General features: G+C 37.9%; 1 protein-coding gene across 2 annotated transcripts; it reads right to left on the bottom strand.

The window, feature by feature from the left end:
• Positions 1–5,484: 5,484 nt before the first annotated feature.
• Positions 5,485–15,833, bottom strand: LOC131592902 (zinc finger CCHC-type and RNA-binding motif-containing protein 1). Of its 2 annotated transcripts, XM_058864809.1 has the most exons (8): positions 15,682–15,833; positions 10,982–11,069; positions 10,804–10,832; positions 8,670–8,781; positions 8,480–8,587; positions 7,626–7,735; positions 7,450–7,525; positions 5,485–6,132 (listed from the first exon to the last, which is right to left on the bottom strand). In XM_058864809.1, the coding sequence occupies exons 2-8, from the start codon at positions 11,063–11,065 to the stop codon at positions 6,001–6,003; spliced, it is 651 nt and encodes a 216-aa protein (XP_058720792.1). In that variant the 5' UTR covers positions 11,066–11,069; positions 15,682–15,833; the 3' UTR covers positions 5,485–6,000. The 2 variants fall into 2 exon arrangements, with proteins under 2 accessions (XP_058720792.1, XP_058720793.1); XM_058864810.1 differs by lacking the exon at positions 10,982–11,069 and having other exon boundaries at positions 15,682–15,821.
• Positions 15,834–15,853: the final 20 nt, after the last annotated feature.

The raw sequence follows: 15,853 nt of genomic DNA, 5'->3' as shown, positions 1-15,853 counted from the left end.
TCCCCCTGGAAAAGCCAGTAAAAGCATGAAGACAACATGGAGATGTAGTGAACATCATTTGCATTAATATAATCCACATTAGACTTCTGTGTGACTGAAATGAAACCTGTGCAGTTAGACATATTACATCTATGTACTCCAGACAACCACATACATTTAATCCACATAAATTCTGATCTAAAGTACAAAGAGGAGAATCTGTAGGAGGAAACCTGAAAATGTTTAGCATAACTGATATACTTATTCTGGATGGATATTTGGCTTACTCATCTTTGCCCTGCCTGCCTTCTTCTCTTCTCCACTGGCTCCCAGCCCCTGGAAGCAGTGAAATTGCATCCAGACAGTGCTGTTATAATAATTCCTCCTGGCCCCATCATGAAAGGTGCAAAGTAATCTGTGTGCAGTGCTCCTACCACATTCAGATCAAGAGAGCTGAATACCCTCCTGTCAACAAGTCTGCCGTTTCAAAGGTGTGCAATACAGTACAAAATCCACCATCCTAGCACAAACAACGCAAGAGTGAAAAAAGGGTGCAAGTTTTTCAAGGACTACTTTGTCTTGAACTTACGTACTTAATCATGGGCTTGACCTAAATTTTGCAGCGAATGAAGAGAATTCTGGACATTCTCCAGTAGCATCAGCTAAATTAGATCTGAACATGAATAAGGCCCTGGGGCCCTGCATTCTTTGGGATGCCACAGGCATGGGATTTGCAGAGAATCCACCCTTGGTGCAGAGCTGTGTTCCAGATTTTAATTAACCAGGTTTCCTCAGTTCAGCTCTTCCTGTGAAAGCCTCCCACAGTAAAAAAACTCTTTAAAAATGTTATGCTGCAGCAGATGAAAATAAACATAGCTGACAAATTTTCAAAAACTTTCTTGGAAAGAGCATAATTTCGAGGACTACAGCCATGCATTCCAGATACATGGTTCATGAACCCAAAAGCATCACGTCCAAGTACTGCATGTTCTCATCTTTCCTAACTGCCATATGCTGCTCAGGCATTTCATTTTATATGCACCCTCATGGCTCCAGGCTTCAATGGGCAGATGGCTCTTTGCCACCTAATCAAATTCACACATCAAATACATCTCAAGTGAGGTCTTTTGTAGAACTGCATCCTCCTTTAGTTTCTCTTCCATTCTTGAGCATTTGAACATCAGTACAAACTTGTACTACCAAAAGGCTCATAATTTTCAGATATAAAACACTCATTCTTCAGTTAAGCAGACAAGGTACAAGCAGTTCTATCCCACCCTAAAAATACAATTCAGTGCCTTGGAATTTCACAGTTTACCCACAGAGTCCTTAATATGTCTTTTGGTTCTATTTTGGGTGTCTCCTTCTTCTGTAGCCACATCTGTTCTTTGAACAAATCACATCTACATCCTCTGCCTTCTAACATAAGCAGTTAAAATATTGCATCTTTTCTCCTGCAACCAAGTGACAGTTTTTGCTGTATTGTACTGAGCTTGATGCAGTATCTAAATTTAGGTTCCTTCTAATTCTCTTTAACTGGATATCGATAAAACTGAATTTTCATGGATCAGCTCATCTTCATGTAGGTTCATAGCAATTGCCTTTCATGAACTTAAAACCTCAGAGTTGCTTTTGATTCTCTGGAGCATCCTATTCATCAGACAGGAAACTTCTTATATTAGTAACTGTGGTATTTCTTCAAGCCACTGTGACCTACATTCCCTAACTGGGCTGGTTAAATGTTTCACACATTTTTATCACATTCTACTGCCACAATTTCTGCAACTCTTTACTTGCTGCATTACCTGTCACATCCATTAAATGCATGCATAAGCACACATCTTGTCTGAATGCACAGCAGGGTCAGGGTTAGCCTGACAGTGATGGAATGTTGTTTCTCAAACCAGTATGATTCTTAAAAAATATTGCTTTCTTTACTCGAACAATCTCCTCAGCTTATTCCTTCTAGGATATGTTTTACAGATACCAGCATAGATAGAAGGAATAAGGTCATCTACATTAAAATGATTGAATCCTCCACTTTACACCTTTTTCTGTAAAGAAGGAGCAGTATAGTGATTTTTTAATACTGCCTTCAACAGCAATGGGAAAAACCTTCACCCTGTTAAGATCTGTAAGATAAACAAATCTGCTGAGGATGAGCATTTTAAGGACACCTAAAAATGGTTTTGTAATCTATAGTAAAAAGAAGCAATCAGCTCTCTAATACCAGTTATTTTAAGATAGTACATTTGGAAGAATATTATTTGAAATATTTTTATAGAAAAGCAATAGCAGAAGAGTGATGGAATATATCATCATATTGACACTGCAGAGGCAAAATAGAATAGAAAGACTTGTAGTAGCACTTACTAAATTGCTTAGAAAAACTAGATGTAAACTGGGATATTCTAAAATGGCATTTATTATTTTTTTGTCTCAGAAGACTACAGCTAAATAGCCTGCACAGCTCACCTTCCCATGCTACAGTCAGGCATCTCTGCTATCCCAGAAATCACAGTGACCCAGAAGCCAAAGATAAAGTCTTTACAATTTCTTCCAGTGATCACCTACTTAGCTACATATAGTTCTTTATATTTACAGTCCTTTCTATTGCTCTGCTGAGAGTAGTATCCTGAATGTGCCAAAAACACAGTGGGAGCCTGCTAAACATGGACTAAAATTACTCCTGTGTCTCATAGCTGCAATGGTTTTAACAAGTGGTGCACAGGCACAGTGTGAGTAATACCAGTTATAATCAAGTAAGCTAATCATCCTTATCCCACTTCCATATCCCTTCTTCCCCAAGGACAGACAAAAGACATCTCCTAGTGATTCTGTAGACTGTCTTAGCCATTTCCATAGATGAGGGGTCCTATGACACAGACCATATTTTGACAATTTTCAAGCTGCTTTTAAAATATGAAAGACAAAAATCTAGTAAGAGGGTATTTGCAGAAAGATACGAGCTTTTAACATTATTTAAAAAAACCTCTCCCACTTAGTGTAATTTTCTCTATAATCAGAGCCATATTATTTATACTCTAAAACCAGAATTCAGCTTGCAAGTCCTAAGGTAGGGCCTCAAAGTATTAAAAATAACCCCAAACAAACATACAACTTGACCATGAACCTCTCAGAACAAAAATCTGTGCTTTTTCTAACAATAACAGGAAGGTGTTCTACAAGGCGTTTTCTATTCTTCTGATAACCAGGCTACAAAGTCTCAGCTGTCTAGACCAGAGACACCATTTCCTCCTTCCACAGTTGATGCTTTGTGATACCAGTTAAAAGCACCACTGCATTGCTTGAGCTTTGCACACTAATTGCACCCTCTTGCCCTGATCTAAATTAGCAGCCTTGTTAAGACTCTGTCTTTCTCCTCAGCACTGATAGGATTCAGGTGGAAATCTGAAGCCATGCTGATTACAATAGGCGAGGGTAGGCATGAACAGGAGCAAATCACTCCGCTCAAAGTCATAAGAAGACTTTATTGACAAATTTTGGCCTTATTTTATTTTTTTTCACAGTGAGGCAGCTGCAGAAAACAATTTTGTATTTAAGCAAGCAGAACAGGTACTCATGCTGTCTGACATAATAGTTATCTTATGCTAATGCTCTGAATTTCTTACCTAGAAATGCTTTGTTATTTTGCCAATAAACAACTGAAAATGATTCAGGAAGCCAAATACAAAAATCCTATTCCTGAAAGTCCCTTTAGACTGTGTTTTAGACATTAGGTGCATTCTTCTAAGACAAAAACTACACACATTGCCGATGAACAGAAGTTCAGAATTAAGAAAACTGTTAGATTATTTAAGGCAAAAAATACTAAATGCCACTTCTGTACAGAAGCAGGTTCATTTTTTGTTTCTTTTCCAATGTCACCTACCTCAAGTGACTTTATGCTTGGAACAAGAGAGCATGGAGGAACAACACCGGGTCAGTTGTAATAGTCTGAACCGGGCTACTGCTTCATGCTGACAAAAGCAAATCCTACAGGGAAAGCAGTGAGGCAAAAGCAGCAGACTAGAAAGATACATCCATGTGCTTCAGCTGCTGGAACTCTGGAAAAAGTACTGTATTAAGTCAGAACAATGGTCAGTTTTGTTTTTTATTTGAGGATAATTTTGAGCAGAGTTTAACATATTATGTTAAAGTATCATGTTCCACTTGTAAGTCTAATCCTTTTGACCCTAAAAAAAGTCTCAGGGCAGTGAGTTCCACTACTAAATTACATAAATGTTTGAAGCTTGCTGTCTAATCACTTCATTGAAATCTTAATTCTTACAAGCTATCAAGTATTTCCAAACTAAAGTCATGGACAAAGTCGAACTGGTCCTCTGTCACATTCAAGTTTTATTTTTTTCAAACTAGCATTGAATATGGTATTTAAGAAGAAGACAAACTTTGATTTTTTTTCTCTGATAATCTTCTTGTTTTGCTGCCATTTTGGACTGCCATTGAGCCCTAACCTAACATTTGAAGAAGAGCATGCTGGCAGCATTACTTGCTTCCTTAGTAGAGTTTAAAACCCCACATGCTTCATTATTGCACACATACATGATGTAGAGTGATTTGCATTTATTAACAAGAAGTTATGCCTGGCAGTTTAGCTCAGCTATTAAGAGATCTTCCTGAAATTCAGTGAAGGAAGCTTCAGATTTAATATGGTTCTTTCAGCAAAAAAGTCAAAGTCAGTCTTAAACACACGCCTTGGATTACTGAGTCCAAGATTTTCCTACATCTAGAGCCCAATACTCCTTCCTACTCTGCTGACTTGAGGAGCCTGCACAGAAAAAACTATTACTTCACTCTTGTTTCTGAATTCTTGTGTTTAAGGAGTAACAGAAGGCACCAGAATGACGTTCTGAATGTCACTATTTTATATTAGCTTAGAGGGTGTGTGTGCACATTTCTTTTTTGCACCCAGTTACATATTTGAATGTAAATTGGTATTACTTAAGAATACATAATGGTATATTTGGATCTACATTGGTATATTTGGATCTACATTTTCTATATTTGGAAGAAAATGCTGATGAGCAAACAAGAAGAACTGAAAACAGAAAGAGGCCAGCTTGTCTCTTCTTCTCAGTGTGAAATTGTGAATGTATTTTATATAGTGCTTCCTAAAAGTGATGAGTTTAGACTACTATAATAAAATACTGTAATAAAATAGGTACCACCATCACCATGTGTCTGTGGTACTGGGAACAATCACAGCTACAGGAGAACATGCCTAGAACCCTAGAGAGATCAAAGGGCAAAAAAAGTCTGGAAAGCTTTACGTGCAAAATATGTGGCAACACACTTTGCTAAGAGATAATGACAGTTCCAAGTACACATGAAAGCTGTTTTTTATGCATGTAGGAAACGATCCCTTTTGGATTTTGCCAACAGGTTCAGATGGTTGTGATGCAGATTAGATCCAAGTGTATTTAAAACCCTGTGGATAACCCTAATTACTGTTAGGCACTCAAACTGCAGTCAAGAGAAACAGCGTTGATGTGACAATAATTTATTAGAGCACTGCATGAAGAGTAAAAAGACAATGTTTAATGCGGAAATTCAACCCTATGCAGAGGAACTAATGCAAGTTTCATATTCTACTTAGGCACTACTAAAACACTGCTTCCAAGCAGACCAATACATAAAGCATGAGTCGTGTTAACAGTCATCCTAAGAAGAACACCTCTTAGGAAAAAAGCCTTGGGAAATTCTCATGAAACACTTCACTGCTAGAACTTGGGTCTAGACACTAACTGCAGGATGCATTCTCACAGATACTTTTCTGGATTTAAGTGTATAACCACATCATTTTCTTAAAAAGTTGCCTTGAAAGGTAAGGTTTTGAGACAGAGATATAAAAAGATGGGAGAGTCAGGGGACAGAATAAAAAAACCCCATGATTTTCAGTGTCTTCAACATCAAAACAAACCTGTATTACAGATCACTTTATAGCACTTTACAAAATGTACACTATACATATCTTATATATGCATTTAGAACAGTATTATTTCAGTCACTAAGTTCTTCCTCATCACTGAAATAAGCACTTTTCTTAATCCGTGGACGTTTTGAATCATCTGAAATTGAAGATTCCCCTGCAGTCTGTGTCCATCTTTGTTGTTCTTCCTCAATTTTGGCTTGCTATAATGAAGAAAAGAGAAGTATTAGCTGGGATTATGAAAAATTCAGGTGCACTACAAATAATAATGCCAATTATTAACATGCATTGAATTATTAAATAAGTTAAAGAATTACAAAGGTTTATTTCCAGGTAAACTGTGTGATCAAAGCATTAGGAAACATTTCTGAAAGTAGTTCTCACGTATAAGCTACCTTCTACACCACAGCAGCTGCCTGGACCATCCTGTATTCTCAAAAAGAGGAACTTTGGCCATGGCAAACTTCCAAAAATACAGAGATCTAAAGCAAAAAATCTAAGCAGATCTCTTTAGCTGAGATCTAAAGCAAAAAATGCCTCATGTTTTAAACTGATGTTATTCAATCAGCTTTGTTCCACTACTAAATCTTCTATCCATTGTCCTTTGCAGACATTCATTCACATAATGAGTGCCTTTGGGGATTATTACTGAAGGTTATTCAACTAATAGTTTAAATAGAAGCCTCCTATTTTTACAAGTTGAAATCTTTGGATGGTATAGAAATGAAAATGTTTCCTGGCTTTATAGGTTTTATTTCCAATCGTGAAGCTTTTGGGGAAAGAGAGGAACATTGTGAATATTCGAAACACTTTTTTGGACTACATCATGTAAAAGTCCTGCACTCATTACAGTCATATTCAGGACAAAGTTATTAACTCTTGATGTTTTTTTGGGGGGGAACAGGCACACAGGCAATGATGTTGACATGAGATCTAAGAAATTTGAATATCAGGTCAGGCTTGTTTTGTTTCATGAAGCAAAAGGGTGTAGAGATCAAGAAGTAATAAAGACAGTAATACAGATGTCAGATAATCTAGCTACATATAAATATGCATTCAGTATGATTTGGAAGATGAGGTCTATTAGAGAATGTGATGGTCTCTATTAGGCAAGCAAGGTAACCCAGTAATATATGTTCAAGGACATTCCAGTGAGGACAGAGGATGTGTCTGGTCTCTTACACATGACTGTTTTTCTGTCTCCTCAGTTAACAAAGTAAAGAGGGATTTGTGGGCAAAAACCTAGCAAACTGCAAAGGAGCTTGAAGGGCAAAAAAAGGCTGCAAAACACAAATACAGCAATAGTGAAAGAGCAAGAAACCCAAAGAAAATTCCACTCAACATGCCTGCAGTGTAAAGAAGCCAACTATAGTCACCAACTACTGCTAACAAACCTAAGCCCACTAAGTGCTATAGAGCAGACAGACCTATGCATGTATATCAGAGCTTCAGAAAAGCAGCTAAAGAAGGGAGTTGAATTTAAAAAATAATAATAAATATGCCATGCTTCAGTTTTGTACCTGAAAAGCTATGGCTTGGCTGAGGCTATCTAGAGCAGGGTCTTCTCCTTCCTCTTCACTTTCTTCTTCCTCCTCACTTCATTGTGCAGAGAGAGAAAAAAATATATAGATCCTTAAGTGTTTAGTATGAAAAAGCTTCCTAAAAAAAGTAGTAACATATAACTCAATATACATACACTTCTTCTGGCTCCACTACTTTCTTTCTCTTCTTCTTTTCCTTTTTCTTTGGTGGTTCCCGCTCTCCTAGCATATTTTTAGGGCAAGCATAACTTAAGTGTCCTGCTTCCTTGGAGAAAAAGAAATATTGCTTAACAGAAGCCATTACAAACAGCTACATGTTAAAATGTATCATGAGGGATGTTCATGGGGGAAAAAATGGAGCAATTAGTAAGATAAAGGGGATGCTGAATTAGCACACAGAAGACAAACTCTTCTCTAGGCTTGCCATGGAAATGAAGAGATTGGTGGTGATATGCATGCTTAACTGCAAACTGAGAACAAGCTACAAGCACAGTAGATTTTTTTTCTGTTGCAATAATTGAATACAGTATACATGGTTTATATTCAAGAGAAGATAGAAACCTCAGAATTAACAATTTAAGACACAGGAGTGAAGCAACATTTTTGCTGTAAGAAGTGTTACGAATAGAAATCAGGTGTGTATTGGATATTAAATACTATCCAAATATCACTGTCCTACATTACTACTCAGGAAATGCCAGGAATTAATTAAAACTTAAAACTCACTTCTATATTAAACAGTTGTTTCCTGTATTTATTTTACTGCCAACTAAATAATGAACTTCCAAAGATACAGCAAAAGCAGATATTTTGAAGCAAAGAGTAGGAGGCTGTCATTGCAATAGTTTCCATGTGCATCACTTATCTTTCTTGGGTTTTATTTCTCTTTGTTACTTTCATTACCATCTACTAAATACTAGTACTATTTAGTATTATTTTCAATTATTAAGTTGTTCTTATCTCAACCCACGACTTTTGACCATTTCTCTACATTTTTGGCTTTACTCACCCCACATTCGTAACACTTCGACTTATCAAAGTAGTTACGCCTGCGAATGAATTCTGCTGCTCTTCCATTATCAATGGCAATACTTGCTTTTATTACTCTTCCAAACAACTACAGGAAATTGGAAAGAAAAGGTAAATGTTTTGTGACTGAAAGCCCAACCCCCCTGCCAAAAAAACTTTCCACAAATTACCTGTTTGTTATTAAGTGCCCGAGAACAGTTTTGTGCAGATTCTTTATCCAAAAACAAAATAAAGGCAACTCCTTTGCTCTTTCTGGTGTCTTTGTCTTTCATAATGGTAACTCTGGAAACATACAACCACGTTATTGATTTTAGTGAGCCACACTAAAATTACTTCAGAGATATTTTTTCCTTAAAAATCTCAGTAGGATCCTACCTTTGTCATACAGCAAAAAGGTTAAAGTATATTTAACAATAAAAATACTCATTAACAGAAACTTAAAGGAGCAGCTAACTTGGCCATGTATTTAGAAGTAGAGTGGGGATTATTTTAAAACAGTATGTAGGATCTTTCTAGGACCAGTATCACTCTTAATTCCCTTGAGTGACTTGAAGAAGAGAGAACATAATCTTTAGATTTACATGCAACCTAACTGGAGGGAACTACATATACTGGAGGTGAAAGAAAAATTCATGGGTAATTTTACCATTGCTATTATTGATGAAAAGCACAGTGTGAACTGCCTCCACAATGAGAAATCTATGTTTGTGTAGAACTGAAATCCAAAGATCATGGATGCATGTGTTATTTCACATGACATACAAAGTTAAATCTTCAGTCTAACATTGAAATCAACAGCTTCAATAGCACATTGAGAAGTTCACGAGAATCTAGAAACAGTAAAATAAAACCTGAAGATAAAAATTACAAGACAGGGCCAGGGTGTGTCTATACAAGGCCTGAATTCTTTCAATCTTAATGTTCATTGTATTTAGTCCTGAAAAAAACTAAGAAAACAACAACAGCGAGAACCAGAATGTCAGGCTGCATGTACATAGAAATCAAAGTACATGTAAAAAAGTAGGGAATATGTTCCTCCTTATGTCCACCACAGGCAGAACAAGGTTTAGCCATAGGGCAAGCCAAAATTCTCAGAAGTAAAAAAAACCAAACCCCACTTCAATACAGAAGGCCTACCATACAACCTGTATAAGTAACAGATGACCTACATGGTAAAAAGTTTATAAAATAAAAACACAGTAAGGAAAACTCAAATTTCCCCAAATATATGCACAAAAAGTTTGAGCTTAACAGTTTTACTACCAGGTCCTCTTGGACAGGATACGTACAACTGCATGCATTAAGTTCAAGTGTCAATAAAACTGACTTTAAAACAATTATATTAATTTTTCTGCCAAGCTACTCTTTGAAGAATTCCAAAAAGCCTGGTATGACTGTCAGGGTTCTAATTAGGATATTGAACATACCAGTTTGTAACACAAGAATAGAAAGAATCAAGTGTGACAAATCTTTAAAAAGCCAGGAACTTCTCGGAGCCACAGAAAATCAAATTCCTTACTGAACAAACTCAGTTGAAGTCAGGATATACTTGCTTTTCCTGCTATTTGTCACCTGAGACACACTTATGAGACTTCAAAAACTTTCAAACTCTGTATCTCACAGTTTATTGCAACAGCTACTAGAAATTAGAGAAGATACTTGCTAGTTTAGGATTAAAAACTGAAGACTTGAGTCTCCTTATTCTGACCAATTAAAAAAAAATAAACCAGTTAGTTCCTTACTGCGGCATTTCTATGATTTGAACACAGAGGCAGATATTCACATATATTTTTCATGAATACCCCACATACTAAAAGCCATTAGTACAGCCTTACATCTAACTTTAAGTAAAATACTAAGTAGTCACAATAACAAGCCCCTCTAGAATTAGAGAACTGTATGCTGCAATTATGGGAACTGTGACATCCAGTTCACGTAAGGAGAAGCTCCCACTTTCACACTTACCCACCATGCCCTACAGTGTACAAGGAAAGGGGAATAATACTACAAGAACACTGTTTCAACTATTTCAGAGAAAAGACTGATGGTATGTAACACTCTACTTGCTCTTAAGAAATAGTTAGCAAAACCTGTCCCCAACACAAATATTCTTGTATTATGTACGTAACTGCAAGGACTTCCAGTTGTTAAATTAAATTTATACTTTAAAAATGAACAGAACTTCAATACAGTTCCATATTCATACTTTAATTATGAAAAGCTCAAGACTTTCAAATGAAGGAAAGACATAAAATATTTAAAATGAGAGGTACAAAAAATAGAAGGGCATATGAGGTCACTTACTTGACAACTTTCCCATACTTTGAAAATATCTGAAATATAAAACAAAATAAAAAGATTTAACAACAGACAATTGCATTTCACTAATAATAAATTTATCATGACAAACTTAAATATTGATTTTACAGTCAAAATTGTTATCAACAAATTTAATCTAAACAATGCATCTCTTAAAACTTACCCTGTACAGATCATTGTTAGTCAAAGCAAAGGGTAAATTGGACACATACACTGTGCTTTTGCTTGGTGCCAACCCACCACTCATTTTTCTGATGAAAGGAAAAAGAGAGAAGAGTTAAACTGTATTTGACAAAAAAAGCAATTACAAAAACAGCTTCAAGACTTTCAGTTTTATTTCAAACCTAGCCCAGACAGCCATGATAAAGTTGTAGGAGACCATAGCTTTTATTTTCCTTTCATTTTCCTTGCATCACGTTAAATGAAAATTAATGTTTGCCTTCATGGTCTACAGAAGACATACATTCCTTCCTCCTCTCCAGGAAACGTATTTTTGTTCCATGTGAGTCAAACTGCAGTCAAGAAAAAACTGGCAAATTAGTGTACTTACAATAATCCTCTGCTGACCTGTGCAATTAGAAAGATCGGTGGCCAAAAGAAACAAGCAATGTCCATTATGGCAAACATGTCAAATTACTGACCTTTGTACCAGTACCAGCATGATCTGATTCTTTATACATGTATCAGTTCAGCTGCATTCAACATACAGTAAAATACAACTGGTTAAGGGGAAACAAAAAATTGTCCTAAAGCAGAGTCCAAATTATTGTGGGGAGGGAGATAAATACATTTTAAAGTCAACGTAGTAGGATGATAAAGCGTACTCATTTCCTCTCTTAACTATTGCTCAAGTCTCTGCATTCCTCTAGAACTGCATATGTCCAGACCTAAACATAAAGCATCATTCCTATAGAAGCACTCCCCTTCCTCCTTCTGATTAGGCAGATTTCTCCTGGCAGGAAGCAGGAAAATTTCCAGTCTTCCATTTTAATTTCCAATCTTTTCTATGCTCTTGAACCTGAGTATGTCTGAAAACAATGAATCAATTAAAAATACTGTTATAACCACATACACATAATCTAATACTAGGTGAAGAGTAACCAAACTAACTTGAGAATGATGAGCCAATGTTTTTCTTCTCATTTGGACATTTCCCAAAAATTTTAGTGGTGTAAAGTCTGTGCAAAACACTCTCTTTGATCCATTCTGTAGCCATGATTGAGACCAAGAGCTAAGTGAGTAAAATTTAAGATCAAAACGTACCCCTTATGAAAGGGCACACCAAATACTACAGCAAACCTGTTCCCTACACAGTACAATTTCTACCTCCTTGTCCATTTTCCTACAGCCTTATTACTGCTTCCTGGCACCTCTAGCCAGTTTCCTGAGGATCAAGCCACTTCTTCAGCAAGACTAACTCATTTTACAAATGCAGACAAGAGTTGATTAAGGGATAAAAAACTAGAAGTATTAGAATCAGCATCTGCCATATTACAGTTTCTTAGGGGACTTCTTGGTAGCCAGTCTGAACAGATTGCTTGGCCAAGTGCCAACAAAGTAACTAATATCACACTCTAATCCTGCTGATACTTTCTGGCATTTCATGATTCAGTTATCTGAAGGCTTGATATTCCCAGTAGACACTGATTATCCAAGTGCTTTGCTTCTCTTTCCTGACATGCTTGCTGTATGACAATTCATTTGAGTGGCAGTTTCCAAGTGACTGAATTTCGAGGTTTTCCATGTTCAGAGACTGTTTTTTGGCATGAGCAAAAACGGCAACACAAAGGTTAAGCAAATGAAAACAGAATAAATTTGCAATAAAGGCCACACATTGCATCTGGTGTTAGGCAGACTGGGTTCATTATCCCAAATTCCTTTCTGCTTGGCATTCGTATCCATGACAAGCCCAACCAGACTGACTTGGCAATATGCCATGTGAAGAGATGGCCTGAAGTGCACTTATCCAGATGAACAGTGGATAGAAGGATTCAGCAAGAGCAGTCTCAACACTGCACTATGGTATATTGCCAGTGCTAATATATTGCAGCAGTGGATGAGAAAACACTGGAGGTGAACCCCAAGTGTCTGAATACAACAATTTCACTATGCCTAAAAGGCAAGAGAAGCTGGAGCACCTTGTAACAGACCAAGCAGTCCCCATTATAATGTGCAGGCACCAGGGAGAACAGCATGACCAGAGCAGTCAGCCTGCATATTCCACAATGCCGCTGTGCAAACCTCCACAGAGAAGGTGAGATGCCATGGGGAGATTACTACTGGCCTAACAGCTCAGTTGTTAGGAAATTATTAATGAAAGCAGCCTACAGAATCACTATTTTCAGCTGCACACTGCTTTTTCCAGAAGAAGCTAAAAGAGTTGCACACTCATAGCACTGGCTGCCAGACAGCTGAGACTGAATGTTGTTTATACTCCTCATGACAAATTTAAGCTTAAAAGTTTTGCTGCCCCAACTGCCCAAACATTCTTAGCAATTTTTATTGTTTAGGACTGTTGCGCAAGTACTTCTTATTTTTAATGTCTGACTCACTATACACACACAACTTTAATACAAGAGGGAGTACAGCAACTGTATGGTTATCATCTTTTATTATAACAATGTTTTGTTATAATTCCAGTTTTAAGATAACTCTCCAGACAAGACATGTCATCTGGAGGCTCATCATTACAAGGTTGAGAATCCTGCTACTTCTGGAATTTTCTAACTTCATAGAACTGTCCAATATAGGTTTAATATTTTCATCGTATTCTTCCTCCATGATTACCCATCTCTGCTCATCCAGTAAGAAAAAAAAAAAAAATCCCCTTCCCTCACAAAAATCTCCGAATGAACAATAATGAAACAACATCTGAACTTTCTTCTTCCTGCAGCAGACTCACCTGAAAGTCAGGTACAGCCTAACTTCAAGGCTATATACTGCTAGAGCTTTTCAACAAGTCAAAATATTTCGATTTTATCCTGGATGCTTTTCTGGGCCTTTCTTGATCTTCAAGGTATTACTGTCATTATTTAACTTTGAAGTATTGGCTAAAAGCCTTTACAATACCTCCACAGAATTGCACACAATTCCCATTAATGTAATGGTCTCTCTGCAATATTAATGCCTTCTTCATTTATCACTTTCACATATTAACTCTGACAATAGAGTTATGTCTTATTACAATGACTCCTTGAATTCAATCTTTTTTGTATTTTCTAAGAACTCTAACTAAAAGAAGCCATTTTTTGACAAGAGCCATCTGTCAGCAATGACTAAGTCTCTTGAAGAATAGATCAAGTACACGAATATGTTTTGCTTCAGCATCTGTCATTAGCATTGGGGATAACACAAAAAGACAATGATTAATTTCAGTAATTGGCTTTTCTATTCTATCCCAGAACACATGAGGACACCACCAAAACCAAAAGTTCAGATGCCTCTGAGTCATCAAATGGAGCCTAAATTTACTGATACTTTCATGACTCAACTTTGGTATTTCAACTTAAAAACAGAAACTTGTATATTTGTTTTTAACTGCAGCGCAGCAAGGTCAGATTTATGATTTAATCAACTGAAGTGTGTACAAATGATCTGGGAGCAAGTTTCTCAAGACACTCCCACTCAAGCCAAGTAATTTGAGTTTTTCTATCTTGATCCTTAAAACACATTATTTTCTTCCTGATTTAATAGTGTCAACAGAGTTTAGACCCAAGTCAACAAACCATTAGCTGTGGCAGAAGCTTGGCTCAGGCTAATAATCAAGTGCCTGTAGTAAAGGACGAAACCAAACCCATGTTCTCCTTGGTCCCTGACAAGGATATCAATCACTCGCTACAATTCTGTCCTGCACAAGGGGTATGGAACAAGCTGTAGGAGAATAACCTGTTTTATCTCCTAGTCACTTAAATAGTACCAAGAAAATCTTAAACAGGATCAAGAGTTGGTAAATAAGGTCAGTGCTATCAGCAAAGAATACAATCTGCTCAGCCCAAAGAGGAACATAAAAAGGATATGAGGTTTGAATCAAACCACTTTTATGTATTGATCTAACTACGAAAGCTTAGGGACAGTAAGACTGGGCAACCAGACCATCAGCCAGGACTATTTATCAAATACATATAATTTATATGTATGTTCCTTTTCCAGATTACATACAGATGTCCCATTGAGCTTGACCAAAATCGGTAGAATTTTGTCCCAGACAGATATAATGATATGATTCAATTTTCATCCCTAGTACTATTCAGCATTCACTGAGATTTTATTGTGAGTGAAGATGATATAGCAGTAAGTGATTTACTCGACAACAAACGTACAATACCTACAGAAGTATGGAGTCCTCTGGAGGTCAGGGCCTGGGCTGTCTTCTTCTGCCTCCACTTGGAGAGACCCAGGGCCCTCAGAATTTCATAATTTCTATGCTACCATTTTCCCACACTCTAAAGGGAAAACCCACAAAAGCTTTTTCAACAGTGTCTTTTTAAAGGGATTCTCAGCACAGCCAAGATGGAGAAGAGCTGCTTGGTTCCATCGCACCTGGTCTCACACCCAGAACTTCACCCAGGAGGGGCAGCCCTGGTTAACTCACTTGGTGACGGCCCTTCCTCCTCGGATCACGAGACGCGTGACCTATTTCAGAGCTCAGCGCGAGCAAAGCGACATTAAAGCGACAGAACCACAGACTGCTCGGGAGCTTCCACACGCTCTATTAACACTTTCGGCTCTAACCCGACCCTGCGGCTCCTTTACCACGGCTCCGACCAGCCGCTTATTTCGTCCCTTCCTATTCCGCACAGGCCCGAAGCGAGCGAGCAGGGAACGAGCGCTCGCGCCCCCCGCGCTGCCCCCGTCCCGGCGTACCCGTCACGGCGGGGCTCAGCCCGCGCGGGCGCCCATCGTGCGGCCCGGCCCGGCCCGGAGAGGCGCAGCTGCGGTCCCGGCGGGGCGGGACAGCCCGGGACGCACGGCCCCTGCCCTCTCGCCGCCGCACCGGCCCGTCGCGCTTCCGCCGACGTGCAGTTCCCTGCCGCCA

This window comes from Poecile atricapillus, chromosome Z, assembly GCF_030490865.1.
Source record: "Poecile atricapillus isolate bPoeAtr1 chromosome Z, bPoeAtr1.hap1, whole genome shotgun sequence".
Classification (NCBI taxonomy): Eukaryota; Metazoa; Chordata; class Aves; order Passeriformes; family Paridae; genus Poecile; species Poecile atricapillus.
The sequence above is the reverse complement of the archived record's forward strand: the minus strand, read 5'-3'. Positions and strand labels throughout refer to the sequence as shown.

What these genes read in the sequence shown, in the direction of transcription:
- LOC131592902 (XM_058864809.1), bottom strand. Translation starts at nt 11,065, where the DNA reads ATGAGTGGTGGGTTGGCACCAAGCAAAAGCACAGTGTATGTGTCCAAT. An exon ending in CTAACAATGATCTGTACAGG is followed by an intron (nt 10,833 to 10,981) that starts GTAAGTTTTAAG and finishes TTTATATTTCAG; the next exon opens with ATATTTTCAAAGTATGGGAA. An exon ending in AAGTATGGGAAAGTTGTCAA is followed by an intron (nt 8,782 to 10,803) that starts GTAAGTGACCTC and finishes GTATGTTTCCAG; the next exon opens with AGTTACCATTATGAAAGACA.